The sequence below is a fragment of the Heterodontus francisci genome, chromosome 8, assembly GCF_036365525.1.
Source record: "Heterodontus francisci isolate sHetFra1 chromosome 8, sHetFra1.hap1, whole genome shotgun sequence".
Lineage (NCBI taxonomy): Eukaryota > Metazoa > Chordata > Chondrichthyes > Heterodontiformes > Heterodontidae > Heterodontus > Heterodontus francisci.
This window is the reverse complement of record NC_090378.1, coordinates 11081272-11102719: the sequence shown is the minus strand read 5'-3', so window position 1 is coordinate 11102719 and position 21448 is coordinate 11081272. Positions and strand designations below refer to the sequence as shown.

General features: G+C 46.6%; 1 protein-coding gene across 6 annotated transcripts in view; it reads left to right on the top strand.

Annotated features, from left to right (window-relative positions):
- Positions 1 to 21448, top strand: part of samd13 (sterile alpha motif domain containing 13) — a 117453-nt gene that overhangs the window by 10284 nt on the left and 85721 nt on the right. For 2 of the 6 annotated variants that reach the window (XM_068036618.1, XM_068036617.1), the window contains exon 2: positions 429 to 1057. In XM_068036618.1, coding sequence (XP_067892719.1) covers positions 431 to 1057 — 627 coding nt within the window. In that variant the 5' untranslated portion in view covers positions 429 to 430. Of the gene's footprint in view, positions 1 to 21; positions 1058 to 2303; positions 2359 to 2559; positions 2614 to 21448 lie in introns of those variants that run through there. The other 4 variants (XM_068036619.1, XM_068036620.1, XM_068036622.1 and 1 more) reach the window with 4 other exon arrangements.

The window sequence follows — 21448 nt, the reverse complement described above, 5'->3', positions numbered from 1 at the left end:
TTCCAGTTCAGACTTCTTGGCTCAATGCACTTTTTTTTAATGCTTTTCAAGTTTGGCATTTTAATGTGGGTTTTTTTTTTGTAAATAAAAGTAATGTCCATTATTTTCTGGACTCCTTTCCCGAAATGGGCGCAGTTAATTGTAACAAGTCGGGGTTTTTTTTTGCCAAGACCCGGTTTGGCTGATTTTTTCCGCTGAAGATTTTGCCTTGTGCATTGGAAAGGGGGGGTCGGATACGCAGGCGTACAACTCATCTTCCGCCTTTCTCTTTTTTTGAGTTATTTTGGAGGAGAAAAAAAAAGGCGAAAAAAAATCAGTTTTCATTTTTATTGAAAAAGCGGTACATTTTTTTTTGAATGCACCTTTTGTTTTCCAAAAGAGGGAAGTTGTCTGTGATTTCTTGCTGTGTTTTTTTTTTGCTGGAACAGGAATGGAGATGAAATACAAAGAGTGGATTTTAGAGACCATTGACTCTTTGCGCTCCCGCAAGGCTCGACCCGATGTGGAGCGGATCTGCCGGATGATCGAGCGCAGACACGGGCTGTCGCCGGCGGAGACCCAGCAGCAGCTGGAGAAACTGGTGGAGGCTCAATTGGTGATCAAAGTGGCTTACAAAGGCTCGAACAGCTACCTCAACGCGGCCAAGTGGTACAAGAGCAAACAGCGGAAGAAATCAGCGGCTGGCCCGGACTTGGAGAGGGCTGGGGGGATGGTGCAGGCGGTGGAGGGGCTCCTGCTGCAGAGACAGGGAGAGGGACGGGGAGAAGGTCAGGGAGAGGCACAGGGAGACTTGCTGCTCAGCACCTCCCCGCACTCCAGCAATGGACAGGCTGAAAGGGACTGGCGGGGAGTGAGCATCAGAGACATTGAAAAGTACATCAGCTCGCAGCATCTGAGCAGGAAAGTGGGCAAAGCCAGGCTGCAGCTGGCACTCAAGCGGGAGATCAGCCGCGGCAGATTGATCCAGACAGCGGCCGGGAATTATCTGCTGCCGCCTCTGGAAAGACAGGACGGGAAAGTGAGAGCCGCGTCTGCCCGGGCACTGCCCAGACACAAGGTTAGTGCGGCGCCTTTTCTATTCCTCTGCCAGTGAGGGTGTTGTTGTTGCCTTTAGCCCACGGCTGCATTTTCCTTTCCGCCTCTGTGTGTTTGTACCTTTCCCTCCCTCCCTTTGTATTGCAGCCACTGTGACCCGAGTCCAGGTGCTGATCTCAATGAGAGAGGCTGAGGCAAAGGGGACAAACTCACACACATATAGACACACCATACATCCAGACAGAGACATATATAGACACATACACCATATAGACACACACACACATATGCACACGCCATACATACATACTGAGACATATATAGATACATACACCATACACAGACAGATATATAGACACACACATCTTGATACACCATACACACAGGTACAGAGACACAGACATACATGCAGACACACAGAGATAAATCAGTTCACATTCTGCACACATGCACCAACAGGAGCTCCACATTTCATATATAGATATATAAACCCTCATTTAGAACAAAGACTAATTTATATATTTCCATTGCCTGTATCCAACTGCAATAATAATCTAGAAAGGAGTGATAAATGGGAGTGGGAGAGCAGAGAGTGCAGGGGAGATACGCCTTATTCCGCGCTGCTGGGTTCTGTTCTGGCGGGTTTGATTGTCTTGCGTCCGCTCTGCATTTGTTTAGCAGCCCAGATACGGTGTCAGCTTGGCATCCAGATGAAGTGCATCATAAACAGTAAACTTTTTTGTTTAAATAGAGGGGAGGCTGCGTTTGAACCAAGGTCCAAAATGCGAGGAAAGCAGCACTTTGCAAATCCAGGTTCTCAGTCAGAAAGTGCCATCTTTGGGGGGCGCAAGGCTTCACTTACCCCTTTACCCAGCACCTCATTGACTCCCACATTGCTACCTGGAAAACATTGAACTACAAGTTCCAGAATTCCCGCTTGGTGCTGATATTGTGGGAATATTGAGGTCCAAAGTGTGCATGAAATTGGACGCACGTATTTTTCTCCTTGCCAAATAAAGTGTGCACTTTATAAATTTTAAAATAAATAAAAACTAATTCCTTACAGGAATGCTTTAGCTTATTCTGATTATTTGCAACAAAACGTCACATAGCCAAACAGAATAATACGTTTTGAGCCTTTGCAGTTGCTGGCTGCTCCCCCGAAGCGGGGCACGCTGGGGGTTGTAGTCCTTTGCTGAGCCTTTAACGTTGGGTCAAAGGGCGAGCCGGACTACAACTCCCAGACTGCAACGCGCCGCCCCAGGTGCCCTTGATTGACAGCTGGCTGAGAGGAGAGAGGGACAGCTTTGGGACTGAGATAAGGTGGGTGTTGAGAGCTTCTGGCAAGGTACAGAGGCATTGTTTTTATTGCATTTATATAGATTTGTTTTTTAAAAAACAGTCGCCATTATAGGCCAAAGTTGAGGATTTCCAATTTTAAAAAAAAGCATTATACATTACAAGCAATACTGACATTCTTGTATTTTGCATACAGTGTGAGAGATCTCACAGCTAAAATAAGAACGGGAATCCTGCATGTTTGTTTTGCTGCATTTTTTTGCTTTATGGATACTCTAGGTCTGTATTTGTAGCGTTAATGCAGTCTTTTTTTTATTCTTTCTCTCTCTCTGCTTCCCTTTCCTGCTCTGTTGTGGCAATTATGACTGTTTTTGAGCTATGTTTTTTTCGTGAGCACGTTTTTGCTTATGATTGTGCTGAAGCTGTTGTGAGAGTCACATTTTGACTGCATCTGCTGGCATGGATATTTTGGTTAGGGTGAAATGACTGCCTTCCAGTTATGCCACGGGTTGTGTTGTAAATCTGTGGCTCCAAGCTTTCTTGCGCTGAGGTGTGTGTGGCCTTTTGTATTTTTCTAACATGGACCGAATCACTTTCGTGGATACTTGACATTAATTTGTGGTGGGGGAATAGAATATTGACAGACTTGTTGCCATGGAAGTGAAAAAGTAACTCATCCACAGCCATTACTGCTGAAAGCAGGCAGAGTTGAGATAGGGAATATATATAGTTTAACATTTCCACAGGGTCGGAGTTATCAGCCCTTGACTTGTGTTTAAAAATGTTTTTGCCCCAATTTTCTGTCTTTTCACTCTTGCTTTTTTTAAAAAAAGAGTTCTGCCTTATTGGTATATGGTTGCATAGCTGTGGACTACATTCCATTTCTCTTGCATCTTAAAACTTTAAGGCATAATCTCAAATTAGAATTAGCCCATTCAGGGTGATGCCAGGAAGCACTTCTTCATGCAAAGGATAGTGGAAATCTGGAACTCTTTTTTTCCCCCACCCCCAAAAAAGCTGCTGTGGTTGAAAAGTTTAAACCTGAGATCGATAAAGTTTTGTTAGATAAGGTTATTGAGGGTCACGGAACGGAGGCAGGAAGTTAAGCTGCAGATCAATCATGGAATGGAATGGCAGAGCAGGCTTGAGGGGCTGAATGGCCTCCTCCTCCTGTTTATTTATTTATTTTTATTTATTTAGAGATACAGCACTGAAACAGGCCCTTCGGCCCACCAAGTCTGTGCCGACCATCAACCACCCATTTATACTAATCCTGCATTAATCCCATATTCCTACCACATCCTCACAATTCCCCTACCTATACTAGGGGCAATTTATAATGGCCAATTTACCTATCAACCTGCAAGTCTTTGGCTGTGGGAGGAAACCGGAGCACCCGGAGAAAACCCACGCAGTCACAGGGAGAACTTGCAAACTCCACACAGGCAGTACCCGGAATTGAACCCGGGTCGCTGGAGCTGTGAGGCTGCGGTGCTAACCACTGCGCCACTGTGCCGCCCTAATGTAGACCAAACAGGAAGTGTCAGCATGCAATTTGTGTGAGTCATTATCTGAGCCCAAATTCTATCGTTGCCTGATATCCAGGTATTGCCCTTTTTCAAGGGCAATTAGGGATGGGCAATAAATGTGAGCCTTGCCAGCGATGCCCACCTCCCGTGAACAAAAAAGAACGTTTTCACGCATAGCAATTTGGAGAGGAAATGCTGGCCGAATATCAACAACAACAACTTATATTTATATAGGACCTTTTAACGTAGTAAAACATCCCAAGGCGCTTCACAGGAATGACTACCAAACAATTTTGACACAAGCCATTTAAGGAGGTATTAGGACAGATGACCAAAATCTTGGTCAAGGGGGTAGGTTTTAAGGAGAATCTTAAAGGAGAAATGCAAAGTGAAGAGGGTGCAAGGAGGGAATTCCATCGGTTTGGGGCCCAGGCGACTGAAGGTGTGGCCATCAGTGGTGGAGAGATTAAAATCAGGGATGGTGGTGCATGATATCCTGATGGGGTTTGAAAACAAGGATGAGGATTTTAACATTGAGTTGTTGCTGGAGTGGTAGCCAGTGTAGGTCAGCGAGCACAGGGGTGATGGATGAACAGGAGTTGGAGTGAATCAGGGCATGGCCAGCACGCTGGCCCAGAGGGTCGTTTGTGGCAGGCCAGTCAAGAGTGTGTTGGAATGGAGATAACAAAAGCATGGATGCATGTTTCAGCAGCTTATGAGCTGAGACGGGACAGAGTCGGGCGATGTTACTGAGGTGGAAATAGGCAGTCTTAGTGATGTCGTGCAATTTGGCAGGGGGATGGGATTCAGAGTGGAGTTACAGTAAGGGGTGATGCACAGTCAAAAATCGAAGACAAAATGAGCCAGTCTGGAAGGCAGAGCAAATATCGACCTGTTAAGGCACAAGTGAAAAATGCAAGGCTGGATTGCATCGATTTTAATGCAGGGAGCCTTACTAGTAAGGCAGATGAATTGAGGGCATTGATTAGTACATGGCATTATGATATTGCTATCACAGAGACATGGTTGAGGGAGGGGCAGGACTGGCAGCTCAATATTCAAGGGTATAGTATCTTCAGGCATGATAGGGGAGGGGATAAAAGAGGAGATGGCATTGCACTGTTGATCAAGGAGTCAATTACTGCATTAAGGAGGGATGATATCTTGGAAGGTTCCTCAAATGAGGCCATATGGATAGAACTTAAAAACAAAAAGGGGGCAATGATTTGGCTGAGTGTGTACTAGAGGCCACCAAACAGTCACGGAGAGATCGAGGAGCAGATATGCAGGCAAATCTCAGAGAGGTGTAAAAATAATAGGGTAATAATAGTAGGCGATTTCAACTTCCCCAGTATCAACTTGGATAGTCTTAGTGCAAAAGGCTTAAAGGGGGCGGATTTCTTAAAATGCACACAGGAGAGCTTTTTGAGGCAGTACTGACAAAGTCCGACAAGCGAAGGGGCGGTACTGGACCTAATCCTAGGGAATGAAGTGGGACAAGTGGTAGAAGTGTCAGAGGGGAAGCATTTCGGTGATAGTGACCATAACTCTGTAAGATTTAGGTAGTTATGGAAAAGGACAAAGAGGGACCAGAAATAATTATGGGTGGTGCAGTGGTTAGCACCACAGTCTCAGCTCCAGGGACCAGGGTTCGATTCTGGATACTGCCTGTGCGGAGTTTGCAAGTTCTCCCTGTGTCTGCGTGGGTTTTCGCCGGGTGCTCCGGTTTCCTCCCACATCCAAAGACTTGCAGGTGATAGGTAAATTGGCTGTTGTAAATTGCCCCTAGTGTAGGGAGGTGATAGGGAATATAAATGGGTGGTTGTTGGTCGGCACAGACTCGGTGGGCTGAAGGGCCTGTTTCAGTGCTGTATCTCTAAATAAATAAAAATAAATAAATAAAGATACTGAATTGGGGGAAGGCTGATTTTAAGATGATAAAACAGGATCTGGCCAAAGTGGACTGGGAGCAGCTACTTGTAGGAAAGTCAACATCAGATCAGTGGGAGTCATTCAAAGAGGAAATAGTGAGAGTTCAGAGCCAGCATGTACACGTTAAGGTGAAGGGTAGGACTAACAAATCCAGGGAACCTTGGATGTCAAGGAATATAGAGGATTGGATCAGTTTTTTTAAAAAAAGGATCTTTTGGCAGATTCTGAGTGCTGAAAACAGTGGAGGCACTAGAGGAGTATAGAAAGTGTAGGGGGTCTTAAAAAAGTAATTAGGAGAGTGAAGAGGGACATGAAAAAACACTGGCGGGCAAGATAAAGGAAAATCCTAAAAAATTTTATAAGAATATTAAGGGCAAGAGGATAACCAGGGCAAGAGTAGGGCCCATTAGGGACCAAAGTGGCGATCTGTGTGTGGAGCCGGAGGACATATGTGAGGTTTTAAATGATTGCTTTTCATCTGTGTTCACTATGGAGAAGGACGATGGAGGTGTAGCGATCAGGGAGGGGAATTATGATAAACTTGAACATATTAGCATTGAAAGGGAGGAAGTATTAGCTGTTCTAGCGGGCTTAAAAGTGGATAAATTCCCAGGCCCAGATGTGATGTATCCCAGGCTGTTATGTGAGGCATGGGAGGAGATAGCAGGGGCTCTGACACAAATTTTCAAATTCTTTGTGGCCACAGGAGAGGTACCAGAGGACTGGAGGACAGCGAATGTGGTACCATTATTCAAGAAGGGTAGCAGGGATAAACCAGGTAATTACAGGCCGTTGAGTCTAAAATCAGTGGTTGGGAAACTATTGGAAAAAATTCTGAGGGACAGGATTAATCTCCACTTGGAGAGGCAGGGATTAATCAGGGATAGTCAGCATGGCTTTGTCAGGGGGAGATCGTGTCTGACTAACTTGATTGAATTTTTCGAGGAGTTGCCTAGATGTGTAGATGAGGGTAAAGCAGTTGATGTAGTCTACATGGACTTCAGTAAGGCTTTTGATAAGGTCCCACATGGGAGATTGGTTAAGATGGTAAGAGCCATGGGATCCAGGGCAATTTGGCAAATTGGATCCAAAATTGGCTTAGTGGCAGGGGGCAGAGGGTAATGGTCGAGGGTTGTTTTTGCGAGTGGAAGCCTGTGACCAGTGGTGTACCACAGGGATCAGTGCTGGGACCCTTGCTGTTTGTAGTGTACGTTAATGATTTAGATGTGAATATTGGAGGTATGATCAGTAAATTCGCAGATGAAACGAAAATTGGTGGTGTCGTAAATAGTGAGGAGGAAAGCCTTAGATTACAGGACAATATAGCTGGGCTGGTAAGATGGGTGGAGAAGTGTGAGGTGATGCATTTTGAGAGGACTAACAAGGCAAGGGAATATACAATGGATGGTAGAACCCTAGGAAGTACAGAGGGACCTTGGTGTACTTGTCCATAGATCACTGAAGGCAGCATCACAGGTAAATAAGGTGGATAGGAAAGTATATAGGATACTTGCCTTTATTAGCCGAGGCATAGAATATAAGAGCAGGGAGGTTATGATGGAGCTGTAAAAAACGCTAGTTAGGCCACAGCTGGAGTACTGTGTACAGTTCTGGTCACCACATTATAGGAAGGATGTGATTGCATTGGAGAAGGTGCAGAGAATATTCACCAGGATGTTACCTGGGCAGCAGCATTTCAGCTATGAAGACAGACTGAAAAGGCTAGGGTTGTTTTTCTTAGAGCAGAGAAGGCTAAGGGGGGACATAATTGAGGTATACAAAATTATGAGGGGCATTGATAGGTTAGATAGGAAGAAACTTTTTCCCTTAGTGGAGGGGTCAGTAACCAAGGGGCATTGATTTTAAGGTAAGGTGCAGGAGATTTAGAGGGGATTTAAGGAAAGAAATTTTCACCCAGAGGGTGGTTGGAATCTGGAACACACTGCCTGAAGAGGTGTAGAGGCAGGAACCCTCTCAACATTTAAGAAGTATTTAGATGAGCACTTGAAACGCCATAGCATACAAGGATACGGGCCGAGTGCTGGAAAATGGGATTAGAATAGTTAGGTGCTTGATGGCGGGCACAGACACGATGGGCTGAAGGGCCTGTTTCTGTGCTGTATGACTCTATGATAAAGGCCATGTAATAATTGTGGGGGAACTTTAGACTGGACCAATCAAAGTGTCGAAGGTAGTCTGGAAGATGTGTTTGTAGAATGCTTTCATGACAGTTTCCTGGAGCAATATGTTGTGGAACCAATTTGGGATAAAGCTATTTTAGATCTGGTATTGTGCAATGAGGCAGCGTTAATTAGTAATCTCATAGTAAAAGATCCACTGGCGATAAATGATCATAATACAGTTGAATTCCATATTAAGTTTGAAAGTGACCTCTCCAATCCCAAAATTGAAACTTAAACTTAAACAAAACCAATTACATAGGTATGAGGGGAGAGTTGGCTAAGGCTGATTTGGTAAATAGACTAAAAGGTATAGTGGTAAGTAATCAGTGGGAAACACTTAAAGAAACAATTCAAAATGTTCAACAAAAATACATTCCATTTTAAAAAAACAAAAACTCAGCAAGAAAGATCCATCCATCCATGCCTGACTATGGAAGTTAAGGATAGTATTAGATTAAAAGAAGAGGCTTGTAATGTTACACAAAATACTAGTAATCCTGAGGATTGGGAATGGTTCAGAAATTAGCAAAAGGCCACCAAAAGTTGATGAGGGAAAATATAGAATATGAATAAACTAGCCAGCAATATAAAAACAGATTGTAAGAGCTTTTACAAGTATATAAAAAGAAAGAGGAGCTAAAGTAAATGTTGGTCCCTTAGAGACAGATACAGGAGAAATTATGAGGAGCTAATCAATGGCTGAGACGTTGAACAAATATTTTGTGTCTGTCTTCACAGTAGAAGACACAAGTTACAGACCAGAAATAGAGGATAACCAATTGGTTAATAAGAGTAAGGAACTTAAGGTAATTAATATCAGCAGAGAAAAACGTATTGGAGAAACCTAAGGGACTAAAAGCTGACAAATTCCCAGGACCTAATGGTCTATGTCCCAGAGTTCTGAAAGAGGTAGCTGCAGAGATGGTGGATGCACTGGTTATGATTTTCCAAAATTCCCTAGATCCTGGAACAGTCCCAGCAGATTGGACGGTAACAAATGTAACTGCGCTATTCAGGAAAGGAGGGAGAGAGAAAAATGGGAACAACAGGCCAGTTAGCCTGATATCAGTCATCAGGGAAAAGGCTGGAATCTATTATTAAGGAAGTCTTAACAATGCACTTAGAAAATCATAGCATGATCAGACAAAGTCAACATGAGTTTATGAAAGAGAAATCATGTTTGACAGATTTATTAGTTTTTTGAGGATGTAACCAGTGGGGTAGAAGAAAGATGATGAATGTGACTTGCATGTGAATTAGAATTTAGTGAAGGAAAGTTCCGCATTGTCAGCCTCACTCTCTCGTCCTGACATATCTTGGCCCAGTGGCAAGACGGGTCTAGATGGCTGAAGACGGATCCGAATGCAATGGGTGACCAGGATGTCCTGTTGAGCTCGACACGTTCCACAACATGGTGCTGAACTGCCTTCATGGCCATTGGACCTTAGATTGGTCTCATCCACCCAATCCGCTGAAATCAGACTGCGCGTGCTAGGGTGGACAAACCATAATTCGCTGAGGGTAGGAGACCCAACAGCTACCCTCACCTACTTTGGCCTGCCCGTCAAAGTGGTTTACCAGGGTGTGGCTGCTGTTGCATGCTAACAGCTGCTTGGAGCCACAGGTGAGAACTGGGCGAAGATGAGGACTAATACACAGAGAGCTGCTCCAAGGAGTCGAGAGATGTGCAACCCCTCCCTTATGCCCCTTAGTAGGGTAGATAAAGGAGAATCAGTAAATGTAGTATACTTGGATTTCCAAAAACCATTTGATAAAGTGCTACACAAAAGGCTAATAAGGAATCATGGAATTGGGGGGTAATATGTTAGCATGGATAGAGGATTGGTTAACAGACAGGAAGCAGAGAGTAGGGATAAACGGACCATTTTCAAGTTGGCAGGTGCAACCAATGGATTGTTGCAAGGATCAGTGCTGGGGCCTCAGCTACTTACAATCTATATTAATGACTCAGATGAGGAGACCCAGGTAATGCATCTAAGTTTGCTGATGGTACAAACCTAGGTGGGAAAGCAAACTGAGGAGGACACAAAGAGGCTGCAAAGAGATATAGGCAGGTTAAGAGAGTGGGCAACAAGGTGACTGAGTATAATGTGGGCAAGTGTGAGGTTATTCACTTTAGTAGTAAGAATGGAAAAATGGAAAAATAATATTTTTAAAAGGCATGAAGCTTGTAAATGTTGATGTTCAGAAGGACTTGTCCTTGTACAAGAAACACAAAGTTAGCAGGCAGGTTTTTAAAAATTCATTTTATGGGATGTGGGTGTCGCTGGCTCGACCAGCATTTATCGCCCATCCCTAATTAGAGTCATAGAGAGAAACAGCACCGAAACAGGTCCTTCGGCCCAACGAGTCCGTGCCGACCGTCAACCACCCATTTATACTAATCCTACATTAATCCCATTTTTCCCTCTCACATCCCCACCTTCCCTCAATTCTCCTACCACCTACCTATACTAGGGGCAATTTTTTTACAATGGCCAATTTACCTATCAACCCGCAAGTCTTTGGCATGTGGGTGGAAACCGGAGCACTTGGAGGAAACCCACACGGTCACAGGGAAAACTTGCAAACTCCGCACAGGCAGTACCCAGAACCGAACCCGGGTCGCTGGAGCTGTGAGGCTGCGGTGCTAACCACTGTGCCGCCCTTGAGAAGGTGGTGGTGAGCTGCCTTCTTGAACTGCAGCAGTCCATATGGGGTAGGTACACCCACAGTGCTATTAGGAAGGGAATTTCAAGATTTTGACCCAGCCACAGTGAAGGAACGGCGATATAGTTCCAAGTCAGGATGGTGTGTGGCTCGGAGGGAAACTTGCAGGTGGTGGTGTTCCCACTTGTCTGCTGCCCTTGTCCTTCTAGTTGGTAGAGGACGTTGGGTTTGGAAGGCGCTGTCTAAGGAGGCGTGGTGAGTTGCTGCAGTGCATATTGTATATGGTACACACTGCTGCCACTGTGCACTGGTGATGGTGGGTGGGGTGCCAATCAAGTGGGCTGCTTTGTCTTGGATGCTATCGAGCTTCTTGAGTGTTGTTGAAGCTGCACCCATCCAGGCAAGTGGCTTCCATCAAACGCCTGACTTGTTCCTAGCAGATGGTGGACAGGCTTTGGGGAGTCAGGAAATGAGTTACTCGCCGCAGGATTCCTAGCCTCTGATCTGCTCTTATGGCCACAGTATTTATATGGCTACTCCAATTCAGTTTCTGGTTAATGGTAACCCCCAGGGTGTTGATAATGGGGGATTCAGCAATGGTAATGCCATTGTATGTCATGGGGAGATGGTTAGATTCTCTCTTGTTGGAGATGGTCATTGCCGGCACTTGTGTGGTGCGAATGTCACTTGCTACTTATCAGCTCAAGCCTGAATGTTGTCCGGGTCTTGCTGCATGTGAACATGGATGACTTAGTATCTGAGGGCCCACATCAGAGACGCCATCTATGACTCAGCAATGACCAACTTTGGCAAACGTGAGAAGCGGAATGCAAACTGGTTCCAATCTCACTTTGAAGAGCTGGAATCTGTCATAGCCGCTAAGCGCATTGCACTGTTGAACTACAAGAAAGTCCCCAGCAAGTTAACATCCGTAGCACTTAAAGTAGCCAGAAGCGCTGCACAAAGAACAGCCAGGCGCTGTGCAAATGACTACTGGCAGCACCTATGCAGTCATATTCAGCTGGCCTCCGACACCGGAAACATCAGAGGAATGTATGATGGCATTTAGAGAGCTTTGGGCCAACCATCAGGAAGATTGCCCCCCCTCAAGTCTAAATTAGGGGAAACGATCACTGACCAACACAAGAAAATGGACCGCTGGGTTGAGTACTACCTCGAACTGTACTCCAGGGAAAATGTTGTCACTGAGACCGCCCTCAATGCAGCCCAGTCTCTGCCAGTCATGGATGAGCTGGACGTACAGCCAACAAAATCGGAACTCAGTGATGCCATTGATTCTCTAACCAGCGGAAAAGCCCCTGGGAAGGACAGCATTACCCCTGAAATAATCAAGTGCCAAAGCTCCATGAACTGCTTTGCCTGTGCTGGGACGAGGGAGCAGTACCACAGGACATGCGCGATGCCAATATCATAACCCTCTATAAAAACAAGGGTGACCGTGGTGACTGCAACAACTACCGTGGAATCTCCCTGCTCACCATAGTGGGGAAAGTCTTTGCTCGAGTCGTTTTAAACAGACTCCAGAAGCTGGCTGAGCGTGTCTACCCTGAGGCACTGTGCGGCTTTCGTGCAGAGAGATCGACCGTTGACATGCTGTTCTCCCTTTGCCAGATACAGGAGAAATGCCGCGAACAACAGATATCCCTCTACGTTGCTTTCATTGAACTCACCAAAGCCTTTGACCTCATCAGCAGACGTGGTCTCTTCAGACTACTAGCAAAGATCGGATGTCCACCAAAGCTACTAAGTATCATCACCTCATTCCATGACACTATGAAAGGCACAATTCAGCATAGCGGCGCCTCATCAGACCCCTTTCCTATCCTGAGTGGCGTGAAACAGGGCTGTGTTCTCGCACCTACACTGTTTGGGATCTTCTTCTCACTGCTGCTCTCACATGCGTTCAAGTCTTTAGATGAAGGAATTTCCTCCACACAAGATCAGCTGGCAGGTTGTTCAACCTTGCCCGTCTTGAAGTGAAGACCAAAGTACAGAAAGTCCTCATCAGGAAACTCCTCTTTGCTGACAATGCTACATTAACATCCCACACAGAAGAGTGATGCAGAGACTCATGGACAGGTTTGCTGCTGCCTGCAACGAATTTGGCCTAACCATCAGCCTGAAGAAAACGAACATGGGACTGGACGTCAGGAATGCTCCATCCATCAATATTGGCGACCACGCTCTGGACGTGGTTCAAGAGTTCACCTACCTAGGCTCAACTATCACCAGTAACCTGTCTCTCGATGCAGAAATCAACAAGCACATGGGAAAGGCGTCCGCTGCTATGTCTATACTGGCTAAGAGAGTGTGGGAAAATGGCGCACTGACACGGAACACAAAAGTCCGAGTGTTTCAAGCCTGTGTCCTCAGTACCTTACTCTACGGCAGTGAGGCCTGGACAACGTACGTCAGCCAAGAGCGACGTCTCAACTCATTCCATCTTCGCTGCCTCCGGAGAATCCTTGGCATCAGGTGGCTTGACCGTATCTCCAACGCAGAAGTCCTCGAGGCGGCCAACATCCACAGCATATACACCCTACTGCACCAGCGGCGCTTGAGATGGCTTGGCCATGTGAGCCGCATGGAAGATGGCAGGATCCCCAAGGACACATTGTACAGCGAGCTCGTCACTGGTATCAGACGCACCGGCTGTCCATGTCTCCGCTTTAAAGACGTCTGCAAACGCGACACAATGTCCTGTGACATTGACCACAAGTCGTGGGAGTCAGTTGCCAGTGATCGCCAGAGCTGGCGGACAGCCATAAAGGCGGGGCTAAAGAGTGGCGAGTCGAAGAGACTTAGCAGTTGGCAGGAAAAAAGACAGAAGCGCAAGGGGAGAGCCAACTGTGTAACAGCCCCGACAATCAATTTTATCTGCAGGGCCTGTGGAAGAGTCTGTCACTCTAGAATTGGCCTTTAAAGCCACTCCAGGCGCTGCTTCACAAACCACTCACCACCTCTGGGTGCTTACCCATTGTCTCTCGAGACAACTCGAGACAAGGAGGCCAAAGAAGAAGAAGTATCTGAGGAGTCATGAATGGTCATGAACATTGTGCAATCATCTGTGAACATCCCCAATACTGACCTTATGCTGGAGGGAAGGTCATTGATGATGCAGCTAAAGATGGTTGGGCCTAGGACACTACCCTGAAGAACTCCTGCAGCAGTGTCCTGGGGCTGAAATGGTTGGCCTCCAACAACCACAACAAACTTTCTTTGTGCTAGGTATGACTCCAACCAGTGGTGAGTTTTCCTCCGATTCCCATTGTCTTCAATTTGGCTAGGATTCCTGGATGCCGCACTAGTCGAATGCTGCCTTGACGTTAAGGATAGTCACTCTCTTTTGTCCATGTTTGGACCAATGCTGTAATTATGGTCAGGAGCCGAGTGGCCCTGGCACAACTCAAACTGAGCATCAGTGAGCAGCTTGTTCTTGCAGAGTAAGTGGTGCTTGATAGTACTGCCAACGACACCTTCCATGACTTTGCTAATGCATCATAGTAGACTGATGGGGCGGCAATTGGCTGGGTTGGATTTGTCCTGCTCTTTGTGGACAGGACATACCTGGGCAATTTTCCACATTGTTGGGTGGATGCCAGTGTTGTCGTTGTACTGGAACAGCCTGGCTGGGGGCGCGGCAAGTTCTGGAGCACAAGTCTTCAGTACTACAGCCGGGATGTTGTCAGGACCCATAGCCTTTGCAGTAAATAGCTTGTTGGCCTTTATTGCAAGGGGATTGGGAAAAGAAAATAAGGAAGTCTTACTTGCTATAATTATACAGGGCTTTGGGGAGACCACACCTGGAGTACTGTGTGCAGTTTTGGTCTCCATATCTAAGGAAGGATGTACCTGCCTTGGAGGCGATACAGTGAAGGTTCAGTAGATTTGTCCCTGGGATGAAGGGGTTGTCCTATGATGAGAGGCTGAGTAAATAGGGCCTATACCCTCTGAATGAGAGGTGATCGCATTGAAACAGAAGATTCTTGACCTGGTAGATACTGAGAGATTGTTTCCACTGGGAATCGAGAACATGGGAGAACAGTCTCAGGATAAGGGGCCTATCATTTAGGACTGAGATGAGGAGAAATTGCTTCACTCAAAGGGTTGTGAATCTTTGGAATTCTCAATCTCAGAGGGTTCTGGATGCTCCATTGTTGGATACATTTAAGGCTGGGATAGATAGATTTTTGTTTCTCCTGGAATTCGAGATGGGGAGTGAGCGCGAAAGTGGAGTTGGAGCCCAGAGGTCAGCTATGGCCGTATTGAATGGAGGAGCAGGTTCAAGAAGTCATACGGTCCACCCCTGCCCCTATCTGTTCTGTTCACCTAGCTGGATGACAGTGGTGAGGCGTTGGCGGAAGATGGTGTGGTCACCAGTATCTAAGGCTGCAGAAAAGTCAAGAAGGACGAGGAGGGAATGTTTGCCTTTGTCACAGTCACATAGGATGTCATTTGTGTCTTTGATCAGAGCTGTTTTGGCACTGTTGTCTGGACGGAAAACTAATTGGAGGGATTCAGACATGGAGTTCCGAGAAAGATGGGCACGGATTTGGGAGGCGACAACACATTCAAAATCTTGGTGGAGAGGCGAAGGAAGTTGGAGATAGGACGGTAGTTTGTGAGGACGGTGGGCTCAAGTGTTGATTTTCGAGGAAAGGGGTGATGACAGCAGATTTAAAGAACAGAGAGACAGCATCTGAATAGAAAGAACCGTTAACAATATCGGCTACCATGGCGACCAGGAGGGGAAGTTGGGTGATCAGCAGTTTATCTTATTATTTTAGGGTCAAGGGAGTAAGAGGTGGGACTGTTGATCAAAATGAGTTCAGAGAGCATGAGGGGAGAAACTGGAGAAAGTTCAGGGCTAGGGCGAGGGGTGGGGGGAGCCTCGGAGGAAGTTTGGCTTGTTGGACTAGTGGAAGGGAGGGATGTGGCAGAGGCAGCTGAACGGATGGTTTCGATCTTAGTGACGAGGAAGAACATAAGAATTTCTAGATGAGAAAAGGTTCATTTAGTTTACATACATACATACGAACATATGAATTAGGAGTAGGCCACTCAGCCCCTCGAGCCTGCTCCGCCATTCAATAAGTTCATGGCTGAACTGATTACTCCACATTCCCACCTGCCCCCAAATAACCTTTCACCCCCTTGCTTATCTAGAATCTAGCTACCACTGCCTTCAAAATATTCAAAGATTCTGCTTCCACTGCCTTTTGAGGAAGAGAATTCCAAATACTCACGACCCTCTGAGAAAAAAATTCTCCTCATCTCTGTCTTAAATGGGCGACCTCTTATTTTTAAACAGTGACCCCTAGTTTTAGATTCTTCCACAAGGGGAAACATCCTTTCCACATCCACCCTGTCAAGACCCCTCAGGATCTTATATGTTTCAATCAAATCCTCCCTTACTCTTCTAAATTCCAGCAGATACAAGCCTAGCCTGTCCAATCTTTCCTCGTAAGACAACCAATGGATTGAGGACTGGCTAACACACAGAAGGCAGAGTGTCGGGATCAATGGGTCTTTTTCAGGTTGGAAAGCTGTAACTAGTGGGGTGCCACAAGGATCGGTCCTAGGGCCTCAATTATTTACAATCTGTAATAATGACTTGGAGGAAGAGACAGAGTGTAGTGTATCCAAATTTGCTGACGATACAAAAATAGGTGGGAAGGCATGTTGTGATGAAGACACAAAGAATCTGCAAAGGGATATAGATAGGTTAAGTGAGTTGGCAAAAACTTGGCAGATGGAGTTCAATGTGGGAAAGTGTGAGGTCGTCCACTTTGGTAGGAAGAATAAAAAGGCAGATTATTATTTAGATGGAGAAAGACTACAAAATACTGCAGTACAGAGGGATCTGGGTGTCCTTGTACATGAAACACAAAAAGTTAGCATGCAGGTGCAGCTAGTAATTAGGAAGGCAAATGGAATTTTGGCCTTTATTGCTAGAGGGTTAGAGTTTAAAAATAGCGAAGTCTTGTGACAACTGTACAGGATGTTGGTGAGGCCACACCTGGAGTACTGTGTACAATTTTGGTCCCTGTATTTAAGGAAGGATATACAAGCATTGGAGGGAGTTCAGAAAAGGTTTACTAGGCTGATTCCTGGGATGAAGGGTTTGTCTTATCAGGAACAGTTAAACAGGTGAGGTTTTTATTCATTGGAGTTTAGAAGAATGAGAGGTGATCTTATTGAAACATAGAAGATTCTAAGGGGGCTTGACAGGGCAGATGTTGAGAATATGTTTCCACTAGTGGGGGAATCTCGAGCTAGGGAACATAGTTACAGAATAAGGGGTCACACATTTAAAACTGAGATGTGAAGGAATTTCTTCTCTGAGGGTGTTGAATCTCTGGAATTCTCTGCCTCAGAGAGTTGTGGAGGCTAGGACAGTAAATGTTTTTAAGGAGGAGGTAGATAGATTTTTGAAATCTCGGGGAGTTGAGGGTTATGCGGAGCAGGCCCGAAAGAGGAGTTGAGGCCTGGGGCAGATCAGCCATGATCTTATTGAATGGCCGGGCAGGCTTGAGGGGCTGAATGGCCTACTCCTCCTATTTCTTATATTCTTAACCTGCCCATTTCAGGCATTAGTTGAGTAAACCTTTTCTGAACTGCCTCCAGCGCATTTATATCCTTCCTTAAATAAGGAGACCAATACTGTACACACTACTCCAGATGTGGTCTCACCAATGCCCTGTATAACTGAAGCAAAACCTCCTTTTTTGCTCAGTACCATCCCATGATACAATGATAATAGAATTGTTGACAAATCATCACTCTCTATCAATTATTATACAGCCGACCTGGACATGATGTAAGGTGGAAAGCATGTAGGTCTGAAGAGCAGGATAACGGATAACAACCATCTTCGGTAAAGGCATTTTTCCCTGGCAACCTCCTAGTGAACCTGTGGTTGATTGCTTTTACCTATAAAACAGTGCATGAAAGTATACAATGCTGCCTGCTGTGGCCTAATTGATGCCTTGTACACGTCCAGCATCACTTCCTTGTTTTCTTGTTTTGTGCCTTGATACAAGCAGCATTTGCTTTTGATTCAGTTTGGCTATTTTATGGTCCTATCTACCTATGCTATAATGTCCTGTATGTCTGCACAGCAAGATTCCTCTACTTTAAAAATTTTATCATTTAAAGATGGATTTTCCTTTTCCTATTCTTCTAAAATGTGCTAGGTCATGCTTCTAGTTTTAGACATAGAATCATAGAATTGTTACAGCACTGAAGGAGGCCATTCGGCCCATTGTGGCTGTGCCAGCTCTCTGTGAGAGCATCTGAGCTAGTCCCCCTCCCCCACCTTTCCCTGCAGCCCTGCAAATCTTTTCTCTCCAGTTCCCTTTTGAAAGCCACAATTGAACCTGCCTCCACCACGCTCTCAGACAGTGCATTCCAGATCCTAAACACTCACTGAACCTGCCTCCACCACACTCTCAGACAGTGCATTCCAGATCCTAAACACTCACTGAACCTGCCTCCACCGCACTCTCAGACATTGCATTCCAGATCCTAAACACTCACTGAACCTGCCTCCACCACACTCTCAGACATTGCATTCCAGATCCTAAACACTCACTGAACCTGCCTCCACTGCACTCTCAGACAGTGCATTCCAGATCATAAACACTCACTGAACCTGCCTCCACCACACTCTCAGACAGTGCATTCCAGATCCTAAACACTCACTGAACCTGCCTCCACCACACTCTCAGACATTGCATTCCAGATCCTAAACACTCACTGAACCTGCCTCCACCACACTCTCAGACAGTGCATTCCAGATCCTAAACACTCGCTGAACCTGCCTCCACCACACTCTTGGACAGTGCATTCCAGATCCTAAACACTCACTGAACCTGCCACCACACTCTCAGACATTGCATTCCAGATCCTAAACACTCGCTGAGTAAAGAGCGTTTTTCCTCATGTCGCCTTTGTTCTTTGGCCAATCACCTGGTTCTTGACTCTTCCACCAAAGGGAACAGTTTCTCCCTTTTACTCTATCCGGACCCTTCATGAGTTTGAACACCTCTGTCAAATCTCAAATCTAATTCTCTTCCTTCCTGGATCCTTCCATGACATTAGAAACTGCCAGATCTGGAAACAGATGGGTCACATCAAATTCATAGCTTCTCTTACATTATATTACCATTAGACTTCAGGTTTCAGCTGTGGCTCAGTTGGTAGCAATCTTACCCCTGAGTCAGAAGAGTGTGATGGAGACAGATTTAATTGTTCAAGTCGCACTCTAGGCTTGATTGTGAAATCCAGGCTGATGGTGCAGTGCAATACTGAGGGAGTGCTGCACTGCCGGAGATGCTGTCTTTTGGGGAAGACTTCAACTGGGGCTCCGTCTGGAATCTCAAGTGGACATTAAAGATTCATAAGAGCAGGAGAATTCTTCCTAGTATCCTGACCAATATTTATCCCTCAACCAACAGTGTTAAATGAGATCATCTGATCACTCGTCCCATTTCTGTTATTGGGATCTTGCTGTGCGCTAATTGTTTGCGACTTTTATAACAGTAACTGTACTACAAAAGTATTTAATATGCTGTAAAAGCCTGTTGGGATGTCCTGCGGTTGTGTAAATGCAAATTTTTCTTTCTGTACGTGAACTACGTCAGTGCTGAGAAATCTCATGTTACCTTTTCCCGAGCTATGTAAATTTAGCTCAATTTGAGAACTATTTGGATGAGGGACTGGAGGAGAGCTGCAGTTGGTACTCATCTCCCACTGCCCTAATCCCAACCTTTCAACATCAGAGTTTCTGCCCTTGACTGCAGTTCAGTGACATGACCCCTGCTGGGAACGTGCATGTCTGCTGGGAACAGGTTTCGAGCTGAGGTGCAAAAAATAGTTACCTGGGGTATTATGTACCCATACAACTGTACCCCAACAGCAGATGGTGTCTTGAGGAAAATAATAGAGAAGTAAAGTAGGCAAAAAACCCATGCGCACATGAGTCCCTCTCCTTCTCTCTCACATTCTCTCTCTCTCAATCTCTCTCTCTCACATATTCTCGCTCCCGCTCTCTCGTGCTCTCGCGTTCTCACACATTCGCTCTCTCTCTCACACATTCGCTCTCTCTCTCACACATTCGCTCTCTCTCTCACACATTCGCTCTCTCTCTCTCACACATTCGCTCTCTCTCTCTCACATTTGCGCTCTCTCTCTCTCTCACATTTGCGCTCTCTCTCTCTCACATTTGCGCTCTCTCTCTCACATTTGCGCTCTCTCTCTCACATTTGCGCTCTCTCTCTCACATTTGCGCTCTCTCTCTCACATTTGCGCTCTCTCTCTCACATTTGCGCTCTCTCTCTCACATTTGCGCTCTCTCTCTCACATTTGCGCTCTCTCTCTCACATTCGCTCTCTCTCTCTCATATTCGCGCTCTCATATTCGCGCTCGCTCTCTCTCTCACACGTTTGCGCTCGCTCGCTCTCTCCCTTTCACATTCGCGCTCGCTCTCTCACACGTTCTCGCTCGCTCTCTCCCTCTCACATTTGCGCTCTCCCTCTCACATTTGCGCTCTCCCTCTCACATTTGCGCTCTCCCTCTCACATTTGCGCTCGCTCGCTCTCTCTCTCTCACATTCGCGCTCGCGCTCTCACATTCGCTCTCTCTCATATTCGCGCTCACTCTCTCTCACACGTTTGCACTCGCTCGCTCTCTCCCTCTCACATTCGCGCTCGCTCTCTCCCACGTTCGCGCTCGCTCGCTCTCTCCCACGTTCGCGCTCGCTCGCTCTCTCCCACGTTCGCGCTCGCTCGCTCTCTCCCACGTTCGCGTTCGCTCGCTCTCTCCCACGTTCGCGCTCGCTCGCTCGCTCTCACACGTTCGCGCTCGCTCGCTCTCTCACACGTTCGCCCTCTCACATTTGCGCTCTCCCTCTCACATTTGCGCTCTCCCTCTCACATTTGCGCTCTCCCTCTCACATTTGCGCTCTCTCTCTCACATTTGCGCTCGCTCTCTCTCACACGTTCGCGCTCGCTCGCTCTCTCTCTCTCTCACATTCGCGCTCGCTCGCTCTCTCCCACGTTCGCGCTCGCTCGCTCTCTCCCACGTTCGCGCTCGCTCGCTCTCTCCCACGTTCGCGCTCGCTCGCTCTCTCCCACGTTCGCGCTCGCTCGCTCTCTCCCACGTTCGCGCTCGCTCGCTCTCTCCCACGTTCGCGCTCGCTCGCTCGCTCTCACACGTTCGCGCTCGCTCGCTCTCTCACACGTTCGCCCTCTCACATTTGCGCTCTCCCTCTCACATTTGCGCTCTCCCTCTCACATTTGCGCTCTCCCTCTCACATTTGCGCTCTCCCTCTCACATTTGCGCTCTCCCTCTCACATTTGCGCTCTCCCTCTCACATTTGCGCTCTCCCTCTCACATTTGCGCTCTCCCTCTCACATTTGCGCTCTCCCTCTCACATTTGCGCTCTCCCTCTCACATTTGCGCTCTCCCTCTCACATTTGCGCTCTCCCTCTCACATTTGCGCTCTCCCTCTCATATTCGCGCTCGCTCTCTCTCTCACACGTTCGCGCTCGCTCGCTCTCTCTCACATTCGCGCTCGCGCTCTCACATTCGCTCTCTCTCTCTCTCACATTCGCTCTCTCTCTCTCTCACATTCGCTCTCTCTCTCTCACATTCGCTCTCTCTCTCTCTCACATTCGCTCTCTCACACGTTCGCGCTCGCTCGCTCTCTCTCACATTCGCGCTCGCGCTCTCACATTCGCTCTCTCTCTCTCTCACATTCGCTCTCTCTCTCTCACA